General features: G+C 41.9%; 2 protein-coding genes across 3 annotated transcripts in view; one reads left to right on the top strand and one right to left on the bottom strand.

Moving 5' to 3' along the window:
• LOC109482790 (synaptosomal-associated protein 25-like) overlaps window positions 1-3,549 on the bottom strand; it is a 23,980-nt gene extending 20,431 nt beyond the window's left edge. Inside the window, exon 1 of one of the 2 annotated variants that reach the window (XM_019785627.1) lies at window positions 3,388-3,549. The gene's annotated coding sequence lies outside the window, so the exon portion shown is untranslated. Of the gene's footprint in view, window positions 1-3,384 lie in introns of both variants that reach the window. The other variant, XM_019785626.1, reaches the window with a different exon arrangement.
• A 339-nt stretch (window positions 3,550-3,888) lies between these two features.
• Window positions 3,889-24,757, top strand: LOC109482785 (zinc finger protein 106-like). The gene is given in 23 exon segments (XM_019785620.1): window positions 3,889-4,276; window positions 5,096-5,169; window positions 5,605-5,666; window positions 5,907-6,047; window positions 6,977-8,402; window positions 8,866-9,022; window positions 9,304-9,380; window positions 9,809-10,048; window positions 10,247-10,750; window positions 11,198-11,893; window positions 12,264-12,566; window positions 13,217-13,859; window positions 13,862-14,810; window positions 15,037-15,098; window positions 16,022-16,158; window positions 16,694-16,813; window positions 17,128-17,205; window positions 17,612-17,728; window positions 18,211-18,402; window positions 20,587-20,841; window positions 21,238-21,309; window positions 21,511-21,657; window positions 22,216-24,757. Coding segments are annotated over 22 exon segments (6,492 nt in total). The 5' UTR covers window positions 3,889-4,276; window positions 5,096-5,112; the 3' UTR covers window positions 22,273-24,757.
• Window positions 24,758-24,879: the final 122 nt, after the last annotated feature.

The raw sequence follows: 24,879 nt of genomic DNA, 5'->3' as shown, positions 1-24,879 counted from the left end.
CCGGACCATTTTGCACCAGCCTCCCCCCCGGTAAATATCGTACAGTCCCTAAGAAATATTGAAGTAACTAAGATATTTTTTTTCGTAGTTGTCTTTGATCAGGGCTCAAAATTACTTTTTTCTGCATACCTGCACTCAGGTGCAGGTTGACATTGATTGAAAGTAAGGAGGTTTTGAAAGTTACTGCACCAGACAAATTTTACCACTTGGAATTTCTAGTAGTAGGGATCATACTAAAAACTGTTCAGAAACCATTGCCATTAGGATTTTACTTTATACATTATACTGGTGGTAACAGTCAATGTAGAAAATAAAAATCCACATACACCTACATATAAACCCAGTACATGCACCAGTGCAAATTGGGTGCAGGCAGACATCAGAAATATCTGCACTAACCTGCATACACAGGTGGTATTTCGAGCTCTGAGTATAGTTCCAAAGTTCAACCATGGTTAATGTTAAGTCTTACTCTCTTAAGGTACCTCATGTAACTCTTATCATACAACAACATTCTAGTGCTATCACTTGCACATATTTGACGTGCCCTGAAGGCTGAACACATATAAGCAATTTCTTGTTTATTTCCTTATGTCCTTTGCTACTCTCCAGGCAGAGATTTAGGCTTGAGTGTGCTTATATTTAATGTCTTTTCAGGCATTTTAATCAAACTTTCTTAACTGTACCCGACTACAGGTATCTTTTTTTCTGCCAGCCTATCGTGGTGAATTGGATACTATCCTGAATGCATTGGAACTGCATGGGGTGTTTAACTTTAAATGTTTGGTTACTACCATCTTCGTTTATCAGCCAAATGTGATATAATATATTATGCATACCACATAAATAATAACACAAGGTACTGAACTGACAATCTAGCTGGTATGATATGATTAGACACTGTCTGTATGAATGATTAATAGGATAGTTTTGCCATCTCAAAAGGCAAACATATCGATCAACATTCTGTGGTTATATGTACACATGAATGCTGCAACTAGGATTCCTTTCTGATGACAGTTCCTTTACATGTTCAGGGCTTCAAATACGTATGTATATACTGGATGCATACAAGACTGTACTTTTGTGCACCTATAATTCAGGAGCTGTATTTTTGACTGAGTGCACCAGTGCACTTGAACTTTGAAGTTGTTGAAGACATTCATTATATCAATATGTAGTGCAGGGTAACATACAATATGAAAGGTAATATGACTATTGTTCAGTGTTAATGTGGCTACATGTTTTACATATATAACACAAGAGACAAATAATACAGCCTTTGTTGTATTAGTTACTTTGATTTTTTAACAGAATTTCAGATTCCAGCTGCAGCAGAAAAGAGGCATAATTTATAAAGGTTTCATGCTGGCAATTTCTACTTTGTTCTATATGTTGTGCAGCCAAAATCATTTCTGTGTACCTGAACTCATAGGTTAGATGACCTGGTGCTACTGGCAGCAAAACAAAATGAATTTCGCGCCCTACAAATGTTTACTAGTAGTACAATTTCTTTCTGCTGATTAATGTTGTAACCATGACAAATTTGGTATATGAAATATGAACAATTCCATACCAGGAAGATAGGTTGACATCTATCCAAAAGGGTCTTTGTGTATAAGCTTGTGTCATATACATTATGGACATTTACTCTAAAGGATGTAAGCCAACTGGAATGCCAAATCTGACACGTCATCATTCAAAAAAATTGGTTTCAGAACTTATCATTATAATAATAAATTATAAATGGAGGCAACAAGGTGACCAAATTCTACATTTACTACATCAAAGTGCATTGTCATCTGTGAATTTGTCGAAAAGCCAACTGTTGTTCCAAATCTAACAGTTCATCAAAGTTGGCTTCAATTCATATTATCACTCAGTACTAAGTAATTATTATTAATACAAATGGAGGGGACATGGCGTTAAATGCTCTCGACATAGTCTTTGTATTTGTTGAAACCGTGAAAGTAAACATCCACATTCCTGAAAAACAGTGTCAGGCCTACCACCAGGCATCATGACTCATGCCCCTTGACAATGATAAATAAACAATGGGCAAGCAACACTGTGCAGCATTTACCTCCAAATCACTTCACACAATCTGCTGCAAGGCAAACATAGGACAATCTCTGGTAAAAGCAGCATAACAAATGGGTGATTGAAGGTGCAATCACAAGAGTAAACACTTTTTAAGGCTTCTAATTTGCAATTTCAGGGTGGCAAAATAAGAAATAAATTCTGGACAATAAAATCTGCCACATTTTTGTCATCATTTTAAACTTCAGGCGTTTGAAATAGCGCAGTGGGGAGTCCCTTTATTTTTTGGTACCACCAATTCATAGCTAGGACTAGCCTATGATACGAAACAAGCAACTGTTTTCTATCAGCGACTCTACATTTCTGTCTCACACTGTCACAGATATCAGCATGCTATTATAGGATTCGTTAGGGTTGATTCAACTTACTACATTGAAAAATGACCAGAAAATTGACATTGGAAATCCAATCTTACTGCCCTAATTGTTTTGGGCGCCTTTAATATATGTTAGCATGGAAATATTATCAGATATACATGTGTACATCATGCATCACTTGCTGCACAGACTGTCAACAGGTGCAAAAGAGATGAGATCAAAGGTCCTGGTACGGCCTTTAGCACTCCATCAGTAGCCTGGATGCCAGACCAAGGCCTACAGTTGCCCAACGTGCCTGGGCCTAAGTGAGGGGGCTGTGGTATAATTTCCTTGGGGGCATGTTGGCCCTGTAGCCGAGGAACTGGCCTGTGCAAGCCCTGGAAACAGTCTGGCACCCAGGCTACTCCATCAGCAGTTCCACATAATACCATTATGGCGCACACGACCATTCTTCTTCTGATGATTTAAGTCATCATGTCATCGTTTTCCCAGGAACTTTGTCAACACAAATCTAAAGAGCAACCGCGTTATATGTGTCAACATCAGGAGTATTATAATTGTTCTGGCAAATTTACTTTGATCTCGGACATTGCAGAATCTGAAACTACGGAAACGGTACAATAATTTTTTCGGTTCGCTTTGATTTTTAGAGTACCACGAATCATAAGCAAATTTTATCCGTCAACATATCATAAATTTACATCATCAGTGCTCCCCTGCCAAAAAGCCTTCGCTTCGTATGCTGCAACAACTTTTATAAATTTTGTATTTACTACAGTACCAAGCTTATAGGCGATATAAAACGTGTAATAATTGGCTCATATCAAATGTTCCAACGACGAGGTCATCATGTCTTCTGGTCAAAATGTCAACCTTCCGTAGCCTGCCCTGGCAAGACATAAATGACTTCGACAGCCTCTCTGACTGTGTTACAGTCAAAGGACAACTACCAAATGCTCAGACTTACCGTGATTTCTTACTTCTTGTAAAGTTTCGCACTCTGGGCCGAAGCAAAGGTGTATCCGGCCACTCTGCACTGGCTAACTATAGTTACACTGCCTCGGGTCTTACAACATAAATGTTCCAACTTCTTCCACTTCCGCCCCCAAGAGACACGTCATGTGGAATATTCCACTCTAATAAAATGGAACAAAAGATCCAATCTTTTTTTCACAGTCAAAATATTCCAGACATTTTGCCAAAAAGAATGAACGTTTAAGATAAATTGTTTTTTTTTTACAATTTTCTTTAAGTCTTTAAATGTTTGATTATTAATGTTGATGGGCTATTGTTATGAAATATACAACAGCAAAATGGTTAAAACTCCCTTTTGTGTATTTGGACTGTGCCCACTTGGCAAAACAATGGTTTTACTTATAACACATCCGATTGGTTAGAATCCAGACCAGCTGCTAATCGTAGCCAATGAACAATGGTTTTAGTAAAAGTTGTCGTAAGAAATTGATTGGTATCCCGTCATGCTCCACGTTGTGACCCAAAATGGCGGCGCTCTAGTCTATTTTTACGACTTTGTGTCAGTTAAAGCCGTCTTTGTCTTCACTCTGTCCCATTGTGTAGTGAAAAGTTAAGCCTTCGTGTAAGATTTAACCTATACAATTCCCTTGCTGCATGAAAAATTGAACGATAAACGTTATACGGTATAATCAAATGCCAAAAGTGCTAAGGAGCACGCGGCCGATTCGAAGACGCTCATTTGCATATCTAAGGTGCCAAGCTGAATGAACGGCAGTTTTGACCGTTGGGTAGTGTATACAAGTAATGTGTACACGGCGGCACGTAATATTACCCTTCTTGTTTGGTATCCGGGTCGACATGAAGGGCCTGTTGGAGTGTTTGAGGTAAGATTTAAAAGTTGTTACAAGGTCACAAATCGATCTGTTATGACTTTGGCACGGACCTCATGTTGACAAACTGTACAGATGGCGATTGTAATAGTTAAATACAGAATGAAACATTTGACAAGCATGGGAACTTAGCAGGTGGCGGATAGAGTTACATGTTTAGAGTAGCCAACGATGTATGTCCACTCGCCTTTGTTGTCTAACATGGAACGGTTATTCGGTATTTTGGCTCTTTAGCTATATCACATTCCGTGTTAGAGGACTTGTTACCCTCCAGAGAGTCTTTGTATCTGTCCTAAGTGTTTGGTATAAACAGGTTTAGACAACACCCAAGTGGTTTGGACAAGATTTATGACACTTATCTTTTAAGCCTATTTAGCCACTTCAGTTCAAAATGTTAGTGACACCAAAGTAGACATACTAATTAGCCTGTTATCTATTATGTCAAACCAGTATAACTATAACCACCATTTGTAGGGCTGGAAAAAACACCTGTATATACAGGTTTAAAAGTGCAGGTAAATCTGGATCTGGGCAGGTATTTCTGATGTCTACCTGCACCGGTCGATGTACTGGATTTATAAATACATGTAATACAAAAAGTAAGTGAATATAGTAAGTGGTGTACAGTGTATGTGTATTTTTATCTACTGCATGGAGTGTTACCAGCTATGATTAATATTAAACCAATGATGAAGTATAAATAAATAATGGTAATAGTTTCTAAACAGTTTTTAGGATAATCCATGCTTCCTAAATGTTGAATGATGCAGGTAGAATGTGAATGTTTATGAATTTTTTGCCTTTTCTCAGAAGGTTGAAGTAAAACCACCATGGCCAAGGAAAAAATCATATGCAAGCTGTGCAAGATAGTTTACATAACTAAAGAGGTAAGTTACAATACAAATGGAACACATTCTTGAATCGTATGATGTTACGCTTCTTTACACTTGAAAGTAGAATAGTATATTCTGTTCTTGAAAAGGGAAGGTATTAGTAATGTAACTTATATTTTATTTTTGTAATATCTTGCAATGCTAAGTCATTGAAGTTACTGCAATGGAAATTCAACATCAAAATCATTGCATTGATAACACTGCATGTCAACATTCAATGATCAAAAATTCATACTCATAGTCATAGTTATACAGTATATATGTAGTTTGTCGATTCTGCAAAGTCATTTTTATCTTTGGAGTTGAAAAAGAAATACGCCAAAAAGCAGTTACTCAAGCTCAGTTGAAAAAGAAAATGATTGTACAGATTATACTCTTTTTTTTTGATTCTTTTATTTTAATTTTTACTGTTAATTTTACTATTTTTAGGAGTTGGAAGAACATAGCTGGAGCCTCCTTCATCATAAGGAGTATGAGGCCCAGCATGGAAAGTAAGTACAACTTCAAGTATAATGATATTGAAATCACATCTTGTATATACATTTGTATTTTTAGTGTTGCTGTTATAATAATCTGTCATTTCATTTTGAGCTAGTGCACAGTTACATGTAAGTTGTCTTCCACATCCTTTCGTTTTCCCAATCGAATTATAAATTTTTGCTGAAACTGCAGAAAAAAATGATTCATTGATAGGTTCCGAAATGACTAGAAACTTTTTTTTTCCTTGTCAGGAACTCTGCCCATGACTGTACCCTGTGCCACACGACCTGTGTGGGTCTGTCAGCTTATGTCAAACACCTGAACTCTGATACACACCGACAGAACAGACAGAAACGTCTGGAGGGAAAGAAGGTCTCACCACCAAGGGAAAGGTCAGAATATAGATCACAGTATGCACCAGTGCTGTGTACCAGTTTGCTGGACTTGTAAAAATGTGTAGGTTCAAGTAAAAAAAAGTTTTGTTTTTTTTTACTTGTCCTGGAACCAGTTCCAGACTTATATTTGAAAGAAATGTCACATTCCCCTTTTTATTCTAAATCACCTGAAATCTTCAATAGATTAAGGACATTATAATGTCCATGATTCTGCGGCTTGATTGATTGATTGATTGATTTTGCAGTGCAAATTTTGTTATCTATTCAAGGACATTATACAAAAGAAAACATTGCCATTGGGCATCGTCAAGTGGTGTCAGTCTCGCCCTTGTAGGAAAATTTTGTGGCAAAGATGCCCCATATTTTCCATTGGGAAATGTTCACTAAGAAGTCCGTTCCATATTTCGTATATGCCCTTGGTTTAGGTCCAGAGTCACAAGTCCAGACCTGAACCTAAAAACCTCAGGACTTGAATCGGATCTGAACATGGGTCTAGGTACACAGCACTACTTAGCAGGCCTGAAACTTTTTTGGTCATCTCTTTTGTTTGACGTAACATCATGTCGAGCTCGCATGTCAATCCTAGGGAGGTTGGGGGCATGCTTCCCAGCCTCCCAGGAAAATATAAAAATCTTGAACCTCCATCTGAAAAGTTATTTCTTGCATTTTGAGTGGCGAATTTTGCTGGTAGACTAAGCTTGAATAGTTTAATCAATGACATCTCTTTCCATAGCTTTTAACACTAATTTTTGTCTGTCAAAGATGGGCAAAACTTTTATCTGTTATGAGTGGCAAAATTCTGTCAAAGGACACTTGCTAGAACCCTGCTACAGGTCCCCCAAACATTTCCAACAACACAAAATTTGTGTTGTTGATTAAGTCTTGTGCATACACTATTCTCAAGTTACATATTTTTCTGCACACAGGGACAACTCTAGATCTCACAGGAGAGACTCCCCTCCCGATAAAGGCAAGCAGCTAACTCCCAGGTCTTCCAGCAGAAGGGGAAGCTATCAAGGTACTCCTGAGGGGCAAGATGCCTGGAGTGGGGCAGGGGGTAGTAGTCAGGGGATGGGGAGGGGCAGGCAGACACGCTGGGACGTCCAAGACCCTCACCAGACACCGGGTAGGGGTAGGGGAGGACACAGACGTTGGGAAGATCAGACTAGAAGCCACGTCGGTCCTCCCCCTGCGACCTCACCAAGATGGAACAGTCCAGGTGAGGAGTACCAGGCTGCGGTTGGTCAGCAGTGGTCCCAGCATGCCCCAGCCCCGTACCACCGCAACGTGCAGCAGACGCCGCAGAACTGCTACTACGTAGACTCGTTCGCGTACGAGGATGGCTTCCAGGCCTTTAACTACAAGTACTCTGGACCTAACAACAGGCACAGACAAGACAGTCATAGGTTCAGCCGGGAGACAGAAAGGTCTCGGTCACACGAAAGGAGGTATTCTCCGTACGACTTAAGAAACAGGGCCAGAGGAAGAGAAAATGCACCTCACACGCAGGACGATTCTTTTACCCATCAAAGAAGGCCGTCTGCTGGTATGAGCCAAGAGAGAGATAGATATCCTGTTGGTAGAGACAGAGACCCAAATGTACCAGAGAGGGACCTGGAAAAGCCAGCTCAAGACAGTACGCAATCAGGTAACATGGAAACCCCTTCTGATTCCAGAGCCAACATTAGCGTTTCAAGTAGGTACAGGTGGTCTAGGTCAAGCCATGCAACTCCAGAAGACAGAGAAAGGGAACGCCTAAGGCATCCAAGTTCAGAAAGACCCCATTCTTTGCCAGGTTCTAGAAGGACAAACGGGCAGACCTCTCAAAGAAGGCGTTCGCTCGACATTGCTCTAGAATTAGAAGCAACAAAATCTGCCGAAACCGAAGGAGAGTCTGACTCTAACCTCAGAGCGGCACAGAAAGCAGAGACAGCCGTTAACAAGGAGAGAAGCTCGTCAGATACGGAAAGACGGGGCGAAACCTTGCACGGTTCTAGCAAGAAATCCGTAGAAACTCCCATCATGAAAGCCGCGTTGCTTGAGCTAAGCAAGGTGAGGAAAGGTAGTTTCAAGCCCACCGAAAAGGACCTTCTCAGGCCCACAATCGTTGACTCAGATAAGGCCAATAAGGCAGTAGATCGGGATTCCTATGTCCAACAAGTACTCAGTAGGGCAGAGAACCTGGGCAATCTGCTCAGGGCAAAGAGGCAGGGAGAGAGTGAGAGTGAGAAGCTGCCCTTGGAACAGAAGGTGAAACGAAGGATGGAGAAGTTTCTGACACCCAGAGGAGAACAGAAAGGGAAGACAGAGGAAGGAGAGGTAGAGTCTACTCCTGGTGTACAGAAGGATCAGGTAAGTCCATCTGATATTATATCCTCTTGTAATTTTTACCTCAGGCCCTCTGGGCTAGGAGATACATTTTGTATTCTTCCATGGAAAGGTATTTTTTTAAATCTTAATATGTGTGTTTGCAGCTATAATTTACTGAGGGTTTGATAAATTTTTTTATTGTTGGTATGTAGTTTTTTACTGGGGTCGAGAAATCCATAATGTGCATAGCACTTTGGCAGAACGGCTCTTTAAAGGTACTGGTATTATTTGCATATTTACAGATTTTAAGTGTCAGAAAAGATATCGTCTTCAATGGGCAAAATTCTGATGCAATTTTGACCCAACATCCAAGAAAAACCATGAAAACTCTCTGGGTTTTGCTTACGTGTGGTATACACCCCTGATGTGCTGTAATAGGGCAGGGCTAAAACTTGGTGTAAGGTTTCAACAAACTGTCAACAAACTGTTCCTGTTTTCCACACAGTCCAAACAGCAGGAAGAGAGGCGACAGTGGTCCTGTCCTACTAAGGACAATGTTAAATCAGCCAGACAGCCAGGCACTGCCCCCCTCCCCACCGACTTACTCGATGACTACAACGAAGTTTCTATGGACACAGAAGACAGCAACGATGAGCGGCCAGGTACTCAAGTGTTGCTAATATCGTTGGCGACCGAAAGTGACAATATAAATTATAGTCAAACTTGAAGCTAAATTCTGAGTGGTGCACGTAAAACTTTTCTGGTGCAGATACGCAGAAAAAAGGATTTCAAGCCTTGCACAAGCACATATGTTCTAGCTCACCAGTGTTGTATATCAAACATTTGCATTTGCAAGTGCAGGTGGTGTATACATAGTAAGTCCTTCTATTCTTAGAGATTGTACTAAAGATAGATTCTGAAGTGTCGCTGTTAAACTTTGCAGGACGTACTCGCCCAGACTTGCCCTTTGTGCCGTCCCTCCCACTAGAGACACAAGCTCCAGTCCCCCAACCTCCAGAGGTGAGTTATACTTGATGCTACATGTGTGTATTTCTATATATCGCTGTTTCACTGGTTAATCAGTGTTTTATGTGTTAAAATCAATTGTTGCATTGTGTTATCTCAGAATAAACTAGAAAGTAACATTTGCAAAGAAAATTCATTATGTTATTGTTAACCTTCACCTGGTCTAGTCCAGCAAAAAATTTTCACATTCATACATGGTGACCAGCCCCTCCATTTATGTCCTGACACTTGCTACAAAATGTTATCCATCATCAAGGGTGTCTGATACAGAACCACATGTACCATGGTAACAGCTGTCTGGTGTAGGTCATTGACCTTGTTTGGTTGGAGAAGAAGAAGAGGGATAATATTAAGAAGAAACAATGTGCTTTCGTTCTTTGGGTAAATATAATAATAAATAGAATGTGTCTTAATGTTTTTAGGCGAGTGAAAGGAAGGGAGGTTCTGGTCATGATGGCAGCTACCTGCAGATACTGCCTGAGAGGGATGGGAAGAAAGCTGGGGACATCTCTGACACAGACAGCAGGCCAACAAAAGACATCCCCTGTGAGCCTGCCTCTTCATCACAAAGAGCAACAGACCAGAACCCAGAAACGTTTGCAACAAGCAGCCGTCCTGCACTGATGTCGCAGGCACCCTCTTCTACCCAAACGTCAGCTTCAGTAAGGAATATCTTTACTACAGAAACATCAATGCATGCAACAAAAGACAACTCTCTAACTACCTCATCACCTACTACTACTTCTACTACTACAGCTACACCAGATTCTCCCAGAACTTTTTCTCTCGAAGCCTTCAGGGCTAAGTACGGCCACTCAAACTTTTTTGAGTCAAAGTCTTCCTTCCCTCCTTATCCTCAGGACTCCTTTAAGTCTCCTACCAATGTCTTGAAAAGCAAAGATGCGAGGGGCATCGGGGGCGGGGAACCCACCCGTGTTGCAGTACTGGCGAGGTCCACTAGTTGTCCAGACGAGAGGCATTCTAGAAATCCTAGCGGTTGCGACGGGAGGAGAATTGGTGAAAACGCTGCGGCATCTCCGAGCGAAGAGCGCATCCGGAGAACCAGCGAAAGTGACGGCAGTGACTCGGAAGGAGCTGCGGCGAAGGTTCTGGAGAAACTCCAACTGCCGCCACACCTACAGCGAGAACTGGGGAAGTATCTAACCGCCAAGAACAAGGCGGGCAGCGGGACCATGCAGCCGAACATCGCGGGAGCCCGCAGCAGGCTGAAGCCGGGCAGCAGTCAGCGGAAGGGAGACGTCACGGAGACCGGACTGCCCTCGGCGCTCATCCAGTTCCTGAACTCCCCCAAATCACGGAACAGACAACACCAGCAGTGGAGCCAACTGGTACAGCATCAGCAGGTCAGTGGAAGTCATATTCATAGTCAAGTACATTGTACTGTGGCATACTTGTGTGTCTTGTCAGGGTAGGAAATATCACCTGCATAGGCAAGTAAAATTGGAGCTGTGCAGATACTTGTACAGGTACTGATACAGGTACTGATGTCTACCTGCATTGACTGTCACCACATATGAAGTATAAACAAATACATGTAATGGCAATTGCTTTCAGTTCTGAACAGTTTTTAGTATGATCCACACTTCCTAAATTCTAAGTGGTAGAGGTAAAATTTGTCTGGTGCGGGTAATTTTCAATGTTACCAGTGCAGGCAGCACAATCTTACCTGAAGCAAATAGAGTACTCTATCTATTTTCGTCAGGTAATCTAAAATCTAGCCAATTGACATTTGGAGAGACATGATAAATAAAGTTTTTCCCTACAGCAATGCAATTTTGTTGTTTTTTCAGGGCCAAAAACAGAAAGCGACCAGACTTCCCAGGTTTGGTCTCCAGCTGGGACCACCCTCCCTCTCCGGTAACCCAAACGACCTGGACCCGCAGGCCATCACCATCAACCTGCAGGACATCGCCCTGCACGAGCTGTCCATGGAACAGCTCAAGGAGATCAGCGAGGCCGCGGCTGAGCTAAACATCACCGCAGACAGCGACCACGAGGGGCAAGAAACGGCGGAAAGGCCTGAGGACCGTAGTACGGCGGGGAGCGGGACTAGAGTGAAGGTAGAGCCCACTTCTGACGACTTCCCAAGTTTGGAAGAAGCGCCGAGTGCTCGGACAAGTTCCAGCTCCTCAGTAAGAGTACAGAGGCATCGCCGTGTGTTGGCGCAAGCATCGGAAGAACCCACAGATCTGACTGTCCTTCCTTCTCGCCTCCATCAGTCTGACACAGAAACAGCCAAGGTAGTAAAACAGGAACCTGAGCCAAGAGACACAGAGACGTCTGACGGTCAGCAAGTCCAGTCTGAGCGCAGAGACGATATTCCCGGCTCTATCGAAGAGGGACAACAGTCGGAGCCAGTGCGGCTTCCCATTGCAGAAAAAGAGACTCCAGTGCCAGCCCCACCACAGAAGGAAGCACCCTTGCCACGCATTAGTGACATCAAGCAGGAAAAAGAGGATACGGATGTTGTAGCAGCCTCGCCACAGGTAAAACTTTGTTCTTATGCTTAAGCAATTGATGCAATTTGATTTTTCTTCTGTTTTTGTTTTGATGTCTCATTTGATTGTATTATTTCATATTTAATGCTAGTTGGTTTTCCCTATTTTCTTGTGTATCTATAATGATCTGCTTTTTCTTACTGTTTCTTTATGTTATTTACAATGTATGTGTCTTGAAATTATCAGTAATTTACCATAAGTAGTTGTCTAGTAAATATATACCGGTTATTAATTTCACTTAATGGGAAACCCCTAATAAATCTTTTAGGTTTCCAGTTGCTCCTTATATCGTTTACTACAAATTGTCTTCTTTTGTTTTTGATATGCAACTAAACAATAAACAAATATAAAACTTCAGGAGAACAGAGAAGATCAGAACACGAGAAACAAGAGGACGTACGCTGAAGTCGAGGCGGCGGAAGATTCGAGCAGCACAGCCGGACCGGCGCAGCAGGACCAGGTGAAGAAGAGGAAGCCGCCGGACGGTTCAGAGCCGGAGACCAGCCCGCGGGTCAACCTGAACCAGCTGCTGACCATCTCCCTACAGGAGGAGGCGCTGCACAGGAGACAGTCAGCCGTGGAACAGCGCATCGCAGAGGTCAAGGTCATCATGCAGAAGGCTGTGGACGAGCTGCACCAACTGGAGGTCAAGAAAGCTCAGGTGGGGAAAATCCTACACAACTGTATTTCGTGATTTTTTTCACTTTTATGTTCTGTGTTTTCACAGTCACTTCTGTACCGTGAACCTATTTTTGCTGTCATCAAATCATTCATCTTTTGCCCCCCTCTCCCTTGCAACCACCATGAAGATTAAGTTCCGTGAACATGTCCATTTCCCACAGACAAAGAGAATTACAGTATATTCGTACATTCGACCTTACCTGAGACTTGAATGTTGAAAGTCTAGTTGTTGTTTTGTGATATCCAAACACATACTTAGATGTACGTATCATATGTTCATCTTCATTGATTTTTTTACTCTTTCTTCACTTTAAGACAGATTGGAACAAGTTGTACTTTATACATTGTGGATGTATCGTTAATAAAAGAAGCAATGTGAAAGAATTCCCTAAATTTTTTTGGAACAACCAAAAGATAGCTACAGAACCAACCTACAATAGAATTTGAGATCAGGGACATCTCATTTTTGCCTCACACTCACAGATATCATTATGCTATAGGATAGACGGAATTAAGCTCCTATGTTTGAAAAAGGACCAGTAAATTGAATTGAAAATCCAGCTTAACTGCCCTGAAATCGCTTTTGGTCCCTTTAAGACATGTTCCTTACATCTGTATCTTTTCTTCCAGGTTGTTCAGCAGGTGTCTCACCTGAGACAGAAGAGGCTGGAGATTCTGCAGGGGGCCGTCTCCCAGCGGAGCTCCGCCTCCAACTCACGAGCCTCCACCGCCGTGGCCTCCCCCACCCACAGCACCCCCCGGGACCAGTCTCCCCACCCCCCCTCGTCATCAGCCATGGACCAAAGCAGCAAGGCCGCCGTCACGCACAACACCACTCTGTCTGCCTTAGACCAAAGTGCCATCTCCCCATCAGCTAACACCAGTGGTCTCCAGTCCAACCTTACAGTACAGATTGACAGCAGTTTGAACCTTTCCCTAGGAGACACCACCGTGGTGAGAGTGAAGGAGGAACCCGTGTCTCCCACAAGTCTGTCTGCGCAGGGCGTCAGTCAGTACGCCACCCCACCGGAGTTCCTGATGTCGGGATCTCTCGCCGATGCCCGTACTAGATCAGGATCTTATGCAAGCCTTCTCGTTGCCAAGTCTACTGTTAAACAAAAAGACCAGTCTGCAAAGTCCACCGCCCGTAGCTCGTGTAACGAAGGTTTTGTTGACCAACCTGCCGTCAATACCTCACCAGGTACCGCTGCTTTCCAGTAGTGGGAACCGTAGAGGGAAAGAACCGTACCTGTCTTTCCTCCGTTAGATTTCAGCGAGCAGAACAGTCGCAGACTCACACACCATCCCCTGTAAAACAGCAAACTAAGAAAAAGAAACCAGCTGGGGTTAGGATGGAGGTAGAGGTAAGTGCAGAAGAAAAGAAGGGACAGTACCAGAGCCCCATGCTCAAACAGTTGGCTGCTAACTTCCAACAGCTGAGAAGTGCCTCCCAACACTTCCTACAGGAAAGTGAAGACATTGTCAACACCCCTCAGAGTACACCTGTGGTGTCCATACACGGAGGGAAAAAGGGCAGCGGTGACAGTACTCTGTGCAGTGTAGACGACTTGCTGCTTGCTCAGCCCGGTACGTCAACAAAAGACAGTGCAGCAGGCACAACAGAGAAACAACAGAGACAAAAAAAGGGTAGGGAAAAGAAAGAGGCACGAACTGACAGTACCATGAGGCCGCCAAGCAGAGCGTCCAGTGTAGACAGCGTGGGAAATTCCAAGGGCACGAAGAGAAAGAGGAAGAAGAGAAAGCCGTTCTTCCAGGCAGCGCCGTCCGAGACAAGTCCAGACGACCACCCTCGTGTGCCAAGAAGGAAGCCTCGATCAGCAAAAAAGACGTCAGCAAAGTCCGCAAGCAAGGGCGCGTGGGCGCAGAGTGCAGAACAGCGTCCCGACAGAGACAGCTTCTCAGAGATTGTGGACAGCGCGCTGTCCAAGCCTCGGAAGGAGATGAAGAGTCCGGACAGCACGGAACAGCTTCAGGGAGAGCGGCCGGCCAGCCCCGCGGAGAGCGTTTCGCTGATCGACGTACCGGAACGGGCGATGGAAGTGTTGGTTATAGACTCGGATGACGAGGATAAACAAGACCAGGTGACCTCCAGCCGTCCTGCGTCCCCTACTGAAGAACAGAACGTGGTATCATCCACCTGTATGGGCATGTCTACTACTAACTCATCCCCACCTGAAGGAGCAAGGCTGCCTACACTGTCAAGGTTAGCACTGGTCTGGTCTTTGTAGCTATCAGCATTTCTTTACAGAGTAGAAGAACTTAATTGCACAACAATCGTACACAGTATTATGTTGAACTAAGTAATTATACGTAAATATCTAGTTTTAGATGTTATAATCCTAGACCTTAACAATTATTTAACCATTCAGTTCCCATAGAATGTTGTTTATAGTTGTCATAGTTTCTACTGCATTTTGACATTTTTGCAGAGAACAACTGCTGATTGAGCCAGCTGTGGCACAAAAGATCAGGAAGCAGTTGAAGAAAGAAGGTAAGTCTAAATGTAGATGTCCAACTACAATGTCACTTTTCGATTCAGATTAACAAATTTTATTATGTACAGTGTTGTCACATGTCAAGAACAGTACTGATTAACAGATTACTACATTGGAATGAATCAGAATGAAACAGTCATTGCTGCCCTAAAGAAGATAACAAATGCTCACCAAAATGTCGAATGTAAAAACACACATTGAATGAAGACCCTTCTTACACAGTCTCTTGAATGAATGAATGAATGACTGGTTTATTTGATCAACATCAACATGATCCTTAAAAAGTACATGGCAGCCAAATAAAGTGGCTGAATTACATACTTTTCACATCAAGAGACAAGGCTATATACAAATTGGCATTTGGCACAAATATTAATATTTACATATAGTAATAATGTTCTAAATGTGGAGAGGTTACTGTTCGTTTAGTAGTTTTATCATGTACGGAATTGGACTGTTCTTGTATCTGTTTGTTCGTGCTATGAATGTGGACAGAAGGTGTTTGTTTCTAGTGTCTCTGGAGCTGACATCGCCGCGGGAAGGAGGAAACCAGTTTCTGAATGTGTTTGACTTAATGCATATGAGTCCTTTAGCAAAGTTGTGGCAGATGTCTCGGCGCCAGACTTCTAATGTCGGTAGGTCCAGTTTGCTGCAAGCCTCGGTGTAAGAGGTGAACGCGGAGCCTAGGATTATGCGGCATGCTCGTCTTTGGATGACCTCAATCCTTGCTCTTTGTGCCGCAGTTAGTCCGGGGTGCCACGCTGGGGCGGCATATTCACATGCTGGTCGTACAAAGGTCTCCTACCAACCTGATGAAATTATTCACAGATATTCACAGATATCTATCCTCATATGGATAGCTGCAACATTCTGACTTGCAAATTTGATCTAATTGTTATATTTTCCCCTCTTATTTTAGCTTCTAGTGTAGGGAACGTAAAAGAGACCCCGACGTCCAGTCAGTCTGACCACCCAGCCCAGTCTGGAGTGAACAGGACTCAGGACCACACTCCTGGTTCTTTTGTGGGGCACACTGCAGGAGTGGTGGCTATTCAGGTACTCATCTTTACATTCAAACATTCCACATCCAATATAATTTCAGGGTGGCAAAACGAAAACTAATTCTGTATGAGATAATGACATTTACTGCCATCTCTTATCACATTTTTTTAATCATTCCATACTTTAAGCATTTGAAATAGCCCCAAAAGAAGCTACGTGACGAGTCCCTTTATTTTTAGGTACCACCAATAAATACATGTAGCTAGAACCAGCCTGCGATAAAAAAACAAGCAACCCTTTTTCATCAGCGACATCGCTTTTTTGCCTCACAGATGTAATGAACTTTGATTGAACTTAGTACATTACATCTCAACATCTTATTTTTGCCTTAGCAGCAGTATGCTTTGGAATAGGGTTGATTCAAATAGCCTAGTGAGAACCCTGCTTGGCATTGAAAAGCTGACAGCAACTTCCTTTCCTGATTGACTGTAACAGTTACTGTTATACTTAATATATATATAATAATATACTACAACTTATAGGATGGTTGTAGTAACTAATGTACAATGTACCACTTTTTTGGTCCCAGATCTCAGGAGACTACCTGTACAGTGTGTCTGCAGACATGGTGGCTAAGGCCTGGAGTCTGGTCAGTAGAGAGTGTACACAGGTGTACAGGGGACACAACAGGAAGATTAACTGTCTACAGGTGAGGGAACGGAACAACTGGCATACTTAATGTTTTTAAATACATGTACTGTAAAAAAGTGTAATTCCTGATCTTTTCATGGTACTTTTATGTTCTCTGTTTTCATGGTCTCTTCTTTACCGTGAACTTATCACTTATTAAATCATTTGTCTTTGCCCCTCCTCGATGCACTTGCCACCATTAGGAAGATTAAGTTCTGTGAACATGTCCAATTTCCTCAGACTCTGAAATTTTGACTAAGCAATGATACATGATAATAAAAATTTTTATTTAGTAAATCATGGAGAAGCTGAACCTTCCATTGTCTCTTGCAGGTGCTGAGGAGCCAGGGTGGAGAAGAGAGGCTGTACACAGGCTCCAGTGACAAGACTGTCAGGTGCTACAACGTGCAGGTGAGGGGAAGAAGGGAAAGGTTGGATAGTTTATGGACTCAGACATTGCTATCAGCATAAATGTCAAAGAGACATACCGGTAGAGTGAGGATGTCAGAGGGACATGATGGAGGGAGGAAAGTCGTGTTAAGTGCTTGAGTTTCCCAATGGAAGAACATCTATCAAGGAATGCCAGGGATTGAACCTGCTAGCCTGGCCACTCACCCATTCACTGGCACAATGAATTATGATATTTAGAATAAAGTAGTGCATTCATTCCTCAAGCTAACTGACATCTTTTACACTGCAGCTGTCCCTCAGTAAGACATCTGGAGGCACATAGTGACATACATGTAGATCTTGTTTAGAACTTTTATTTCACACTGAATCTTGATACATGTATTTAGTTCGTGTTTGTGTTTTCCAGACGGCGGCCTGTGTACTGAAGTATGAGCTGGATGACCGTGTGCTGTGTATGCACCAGAACTGGAACACCCTGTACCTGGGACTGGGCAACGGTCAGGTCATCTCTATCAATGCACAGGTAAGGACAGATGTAGTCCAACCCCTGCCCGAGATTTCACACCAGTGTTCTAGTCAGCATCCATCTTGCTGCTCCTTTTGACAGACAAAAAGTTTCCCAAATCTGTCATCTTTGACAGACAAAAATTGCTGTTTAAAGATATGGAAAGAGATTAAACTTAGTGTACCAGTAGAATTTAACCCTAAAATATTCTACATACACTCACCTATCACTGTTTCTCTCACCCGACTATAGGAAAAGGTCGCAGTCCTTAGGACAGGGCATTTAGCCGTGTTCCACTGTTCATTGTAATTGAGCTAGGAGAATTTCCCTGGTACAATGACCCTGTAAATACTGTACATCTTTCTTTTCTGTCTTCTCTGTCACGATTGGTTCCATATATTTGAATGTAAATAAACTGAGCAGAAATTTGCTAGGCTAGAAGGTAAACATTATGGAGTTGCCTTGCAAATGTAACCTTTCTGGTGTTGGTTTTATTCTAGACCAAGAAGTGTATGGACAAGTTTGACTGCCACACCCCGCGAGCCATCAGCTGTATCACCACAGGGATGGAGGGTCCGCGCCGCCTGCTGCTGGTGGGGTCGTACGACGCAACTATCTCCATCAGGGACGCTCGGGACGGACTGCTGCTGAAAACTCTCACAGGACACTCCAAAACACCGCTCTGTATGCAGGTAGGGGCTTAGGATTGTGTACAGTACAGACCTTCCTACGTGTTTGACACCCGGTTTCAGCTTGTTTAATTCTTGTGCAAAAGTTGTGTATAATCACATTTATATTGCAATTGAAAGGCATGTAAAAGTTGTGTAATACAGTCAAACCTGTCTATAGTGGTCACTCAAGGGACTGGCCAAAATTGACCACTATGGCCAGGTGACCACTATAGAGAAATGGCGGTTAGTTGCCCCCCCCCCCCCAAGTGACACATGCTTTCAGTACCATTGAACAAAGATGTATTTATGTCTTTATTCTCAAACATATGAAAACATTCATTGCACAGGTAAGTCTCTTTTCAAATGTAACATTACATGTTATAATTCAATTGTTGTTCTTTTGCTTTAGTTGTGGGCTTGAAAAAAAAATTATATATCAAAACTGCATGCACTCGACATGATACTCAGTTGATCTACTGGGACTATGAAACCTTCCCACTAAAATATACAAAATCACTGGTTGCCATTTACTGTTCTTGTGTACGTGTAACATCGATGTTACCTACAGAAAACTTGAAAGCGAATCAAGCAACAAAGTTTCTGTCGACTCCAAGCCATGTTTCTTCCGACTGCAAACTCCTTTAATCTAAGCTCCTTCGACCGATAATTCCTTCTCACTCGCTGTCAGTTGAATCACATCCACCTTGTGGAATAAGTTCGACGTCTGTCTTTCCGCTTTTGCCATCGTTTCTCCGCAATCGCCACGTTACTAGTACCGTAAGTCGAAAAGTGGAAGAGAAATTATGACATCGCCATGTTTTTGTTCTTTGGTGAGTGCTTCGCATGACCGACATCGCCACAACGAATTCCAACCATGTAAACAAGATTTTTTTTGTACCAAGATGCTGTCCATTTAGTTAACAGCAAAATAAATTGTTCATCTGTTGCCGTTTATTTTCGTTTTTTGGTCATTTTTGAACATGAAAACGTAGCGAAAACTTTCCTTTGTTTACGGCTTGGGTTTCTTCCGGCGTGGGTTGTCTGCCTCTGCCATTATGCCAATGTGGTGGTCAACAAAAATAGTGCTCCTTTCAGGCTTACATATTTTGTAGAATATTCACTACAGACTTAAGTTTACGATAGAAATTAGTTTTAATAATGTATTCCAAATATTTTTGTAATGTAATCACGCCATTTGATGCTATAAAATTTAATAAAAGTCGGTACATCTACCTCCAAACCAATGGAGTCTTCCGATGACCCCAATTGACCTGATTGTTGTTGCAGCCTGCGCCATTTTGAAAAATCACGAAACGCATTTTCTCAGCCCAAATTTCTTGAATTATGCCCGTGAAAAAGGGAAGTTGGCAACATATTTATGCTTTTCAAGGAATCGAAAAATCAAATATGGATATTCGTAAGTTTTTTGTAAGGATGATTGCCGCAATCTTCGCCGAGTCCACTGAAAGCACCGCGGCACGCACGACATGGTGTTTCAGATATCAAAGACGTCAACACGAGCGACCGCAAAAATTTTGTGTCAAAATCAAGTTTTCCTTTATTTCATACACATCTGGAGTCTAATTTCAGTTCACATTTTAATAATGTAGCGGCCACAAAATTATCACAAGGCTTGATTGAACGTCCTAACGGCCGTAGCCCGAGGTCGGGTGGTGTTACGTACGTGGTGCTTAGCGGGTAACTGCCGGCCAGCCGTGACCGCTATCGGCGGTGTTGACAGCCGGCGGGACCGGAATGGGGTGACCGCTGACCGCGTTGAACAGTGACCGCTATATACGCGATTCTTAATGCTTACGTCAATGGGAAAAATTCAAGGGACCGGCAAAAACCGACCGCTATGGCCGGGTGACCGCAATGCCAAGGTGACCGCTATTACAGGTTTGACTGTATTGTTAAAACTCGTGCAATGTAAAACCATGTGCACTAAATAGTTGCAATTACAAGTGGCTATCTGTAATGCAAAACCATGCGCGATTACATGAATGTCTATGCGCATTTTACACAAGTAAATGCAGTTAAAACAAGAATCGCACGACTTGCACAACTTTTGGTTTTTGTGGTGTTTTAAGTTGCCATTGAAACAATTTTGTAGTACATCAATACATTAGCATTCCTGCAAATTCCCAGAACCAACAAATGGAATTTGTATGACCTTACAGAATCTTTGTTTTTTCCCACACACAGGTTGTTAACCACCTAGTGTACAGTGGTTCAGCTGACACCATGGTCATGGCCCATAACATCAACACTGGGGAGTTACAGGGGATCTACAAGGGCCACACACACGCAGTGACGGGTATACACGTGGTGGGGAAGGTGATGATCACAGCCTCGCTGGACCGGCTGGTGCGGGTGTTTGAGGTGGCCTCTCAGGAGAAACTACAGGTGTACGGGGGACAGAAGGACATGATCATGTGTCTCAAGGTGCACAAGAGCATGGTCAGTACCAGCGTAGTTCCTTTGTTTGTTCTGCATAACTGGTAAACTGCCTTTAGACATAACACACCAGTTTTGTACAGTAAGTACAAGCTGCAATAGACCAGACTGTAAAATTTGAAGCACTAACACCAGAAAGGACCTGTACTCTTGTAAATAAGTGATTGAACATCGTGTAGTGTAGTGGGATCTTTAACGTGCTTTAACTCTCCTCCAAACCACTTCTCTTTGCAACTATCAGAAGTCTTTCATACCAAGAGTGTCGCTTAATGTTGTTTATAACCTCCTTGTTTGTAACATGGTTCCTCTTCATTTATAACAAGGTCCCTCCTCATTTGTAATAACATTGTAAAGTTTTAGTCTCCCATGATCCAAGATTATTGGTATTTACTGTTTCAGGTGTATGTGGGATGCTATGATGGGAGCTTGACTGCCCTGCCACTGGACCTAACCAAGAACTTTAGATGTTGGGTGAGTTGGAATGATTATGTTTGGTGTATACGCCAGTTGGTTTCCAAATAAGAGAACGCTTGAGTGTCAAAGTTGAATTGTTGTGTTCTAAATACTTAAGGGACTCCACGTGCCAATGCATTATTGTCCCCTGTGCGTTCACCCTTGGTTTTTAGTCTAAGCTCCAGTTATAGAAACTGAACCAAATGCTCCCATTTCCAGTGGCGCACCTGCAGCCTGATCTTTGGCATGCGGGAGCACCTGAAGCAGCACCTGGGGTCGGACCACATCCAGCCCAACTACAACACCATCACCTGCTGCTGGAAGTCATGTGGCAAGGACTTCTGCATGAAGAAACACAACATGCAGGTACACACTCTGAAATTACATACATCCTGTTGTGTTGGCATACATTATGTAGCAAGTGGCAGGACAAAGAGGGAGGGGTTGGTCGCAGTTGACAATGGTTTTGAGTACAAATAAACATCAGTAGACCAAGGAGTTTCCCAATAACCTCCATGGCTAGACTTTGTGAGATAAAATCATTATGTACTGGTCTTGCTTTGCAAATGTTACCTTTCTAGTTGACAGTATGATTCCTTTGGTAAGCTTAGATTTTATTTTGGCAAGTCTTAGCAATGGCATTGGGTTTTATGACAAACACTTAGTCCCGGAGTAAGTAATACCGGTAGCTTAATAGTTCATGACTATTGTAAAGGTAAACACTTTGAAATTATAGTCAAATTCAAATGTTTTCTTAACATTTGTTGACACTTTGACTTTTTGTAAGTGATAAGCTTACAGTTAAACTTTACTTTGTCAAATCTCAGTAATAGCATATTATTTTATCACAAACACCAATTATAGCTTTGTATTCATTCATGACTATGATTTTCATTTGCTGTTGTGACTTTTCCTTTGCCACAGGAGGTACAACAGCACCTGTCAGCTCATGTAGATCAGCACTATGTGATGGAGACATGACAAACAACCCAAGAGATATAGAACAGGACTCCTCAGTCAACTCTCAAGGACCAAGTTCACTTTTGTAAGAATGCATGCAGCAGCAGGTCTTTTTACGTTTGCCTTCTTCTCCTGGACCTGATGGCTGTCACCATGGTAACTGGTGCTGTAGCAGACACCATGTAGATTAATGATTATGTAGCAAGTGGCAGGACAGAGTTGGAGGGTCACCATAAATATGAATGTGTTGAAGTAAGAATAAACAGACTGTGTGAAGGTAGATATGATGTCTTTGCTTTGCAAATGTCACATTTTTAGTTTCTTTACATTGTTTTTTTGGAGGACAAATTTGTGAAAGCTGACGCTGTGAAAGGTAATCAGTAGATAGATAGGCACTGTACTGTATAGATCATAATATGAAGTTTGAGTTCCAGTCTTGAGTTGTAATGCCTCTTATTTTCTATTGAAGAGAGCAAGGGCAGAAACTTCTCACAAATTGTACTTTTTTGTCCATTTTTGCATACATGTACTTGTCACTGGTGTCCTACAGCAAGTATTTATTCTGTGTAGTCTGTAATGATCAGTAAACAAGAAGTTTTATAAAGGGTTGATACTTGGTGCTAACTTCTGTACTGGTTGAGGTGGATCAGTCATACTTTAGTAGTTCTGAAGTATATTATAAATGACCATAATGAACAGCCATACATTTACTAATATGTTTGTCAGTTACTTCTTGTTTTCATTTCAGTCCTTTGGGTTTGGTCATGAGTTGGAAGGGCTATGATGTACAGGTACATGTAATTGATTTTTTTTTTACTGTATGGAAGAAAAAAACACTGTAAATAGCAAATGCTGCTGGACAGGTGTGTTATGACCTTGTGATGTCCTTCAACTGATTTTCTACCTTTGCTAAAGGAAAGTTTGGTATATTTGTACAAAAGTTGTAATGTCTAATACTGGTATTGGTTTTGCTAGTTTTCTACATAAAAAGATTGCTCCAGTCAGAGAAATATGTAAGGGGAAAATTGTAGTTCAGTCACTTCCCCCACTTTTTTGTGCTTTCTATGCAAATGTACATGTATGTTGACCTATGTTAATACCATTTATCAGTCCTCATACCATTGTTTTTTGAAAGGACCTCAAAATATTGCTATACCATCCCTCTTGTTCAGGATATTTCCATACCAGTATTATAGAGCAGTACATGTTCCCTCACTGGAATCTTCCTACATGTATGTCTGGAATTCTCTGTCTGAAAAATTTTAAAACTTATAACCCTCTGAGATGCTATTTCCTGCTTATTGAGGGACATTTTTTGTAAAGTTATGTTTTTCCTCTGTTATAGTTTCATTTAAAAGGCAAATTTTAGTTTTATTAAAAAGATTTATGAAGGGCCACAAAAAGGAACACCCCTAGGCTGTTCGAAAAACAAGTGTAGGGAGCTAAATCACAGCCATAGGGGGTCCAAAACAGCCTAGTGAGTGCATTTTGTACACGTTTGTGACTGTTAATTGAAGCTACTGTACAGTCAGCTAGAAAGATGGAAACTTCCTTTCCAGTCACATCTCAATAATTGATTTCTCCTCATAGAAATCGACCCACTTGATGTAAGCAACTTTTAGTTGCCCAGCTTGGCATTTGTATGACGGGGTGGTTTGCATTTGAATGTGTAATTGTGAGTATGTAAAGTCCATCTGATGGACTTAATGCAAGTTGGTACCACCGAAATAACTATCATCTGGTGCACAAGTTCATGTGATCTTCATGTAAACATTAATCCATGACAAGTTGGTTTCCCACCTGTACTGTTATTGTATGTACCAAAAGTATTCTAAGTGACTGTTGGCCACACCAAGTTAATTTGTTGCTTCTCAGATTTTTGCAGAAAAAAAAGGCTTAGGTGTCGTATGAAAGCCAGAATGCTGATAGGAGCCATGAAGTCAATGTACCAGGCTTGTTTGTAATATTCACACAAATTACTGCATTGATAGATGGAAAAACGGTAACGATTAGGAAGACATTCAATGACTTTCTTAAGCATTTTGTAGTCAGTTCAAACCTTTTTGTTCAAATTTTTTTTGCAAATCAGAAAAATATGAAGTGGGAGAATCTGAGAACTAATAGATTAAATTACTGTGGCCTTACCTAAGTTTGTGCATGAAGTCAGGTTGGTTCTTTGGAGTGTGATACTGCTGTGTTCAGTGGTGTGAACTGGGTCTATTTGGAGGTTTTTAAAATGAAACAAAATGTGAAAGAAAGATGCCAAGGGAAGCTTATAAGAAATTGTCTTCAGGTAAACGTAGCCTGCTTTTAGGGACTTTTGTTCAGTTAGACAAGTCCAAAAGCAAGGCAAGTTAATAATTTCATATTCATATCTGGGAGTCATATAAATCATGCAAATGTGTATGTGGTGAGAAATATGGTGTGACAGTTTTTACAGAAAGGTATTTTTGTTGGAAACCCTGACGTATTTTGTGTACTTGCTCTGATGCTTCCATTTAATTAATGCTACCTTGCTGTAAATTATGTATCGATGCTGCAATATAATCACTGTGTAACAGCTGTGGCCTTATAGCTGTGATCATTACTGTGGAACCAAAAATCATGTTGCAAAATATGCATGTCAAT

Source organism: Branchiostoma belcheri, unplaced genomic scaffold, assembly GCF_001625305.1.
Source record: "Branchiostoma belcheri isolate BF01 breed outbred unplaced genomic scaffold, Haploidv18h27 scaffold60, whole genome shotgun sequence".
Lineage (NCBI taxonomy): Eukaryota > Metazoa > Chordata > Leptocardii > Amphioxiformes > Branchiostomatidae > Branchiostoma > Branchiostoma belcheri.
Note: the sequence above shows the minus strand (reverse complement) of the source record. Positions and strands in the feature narration are given on the sequence as shown.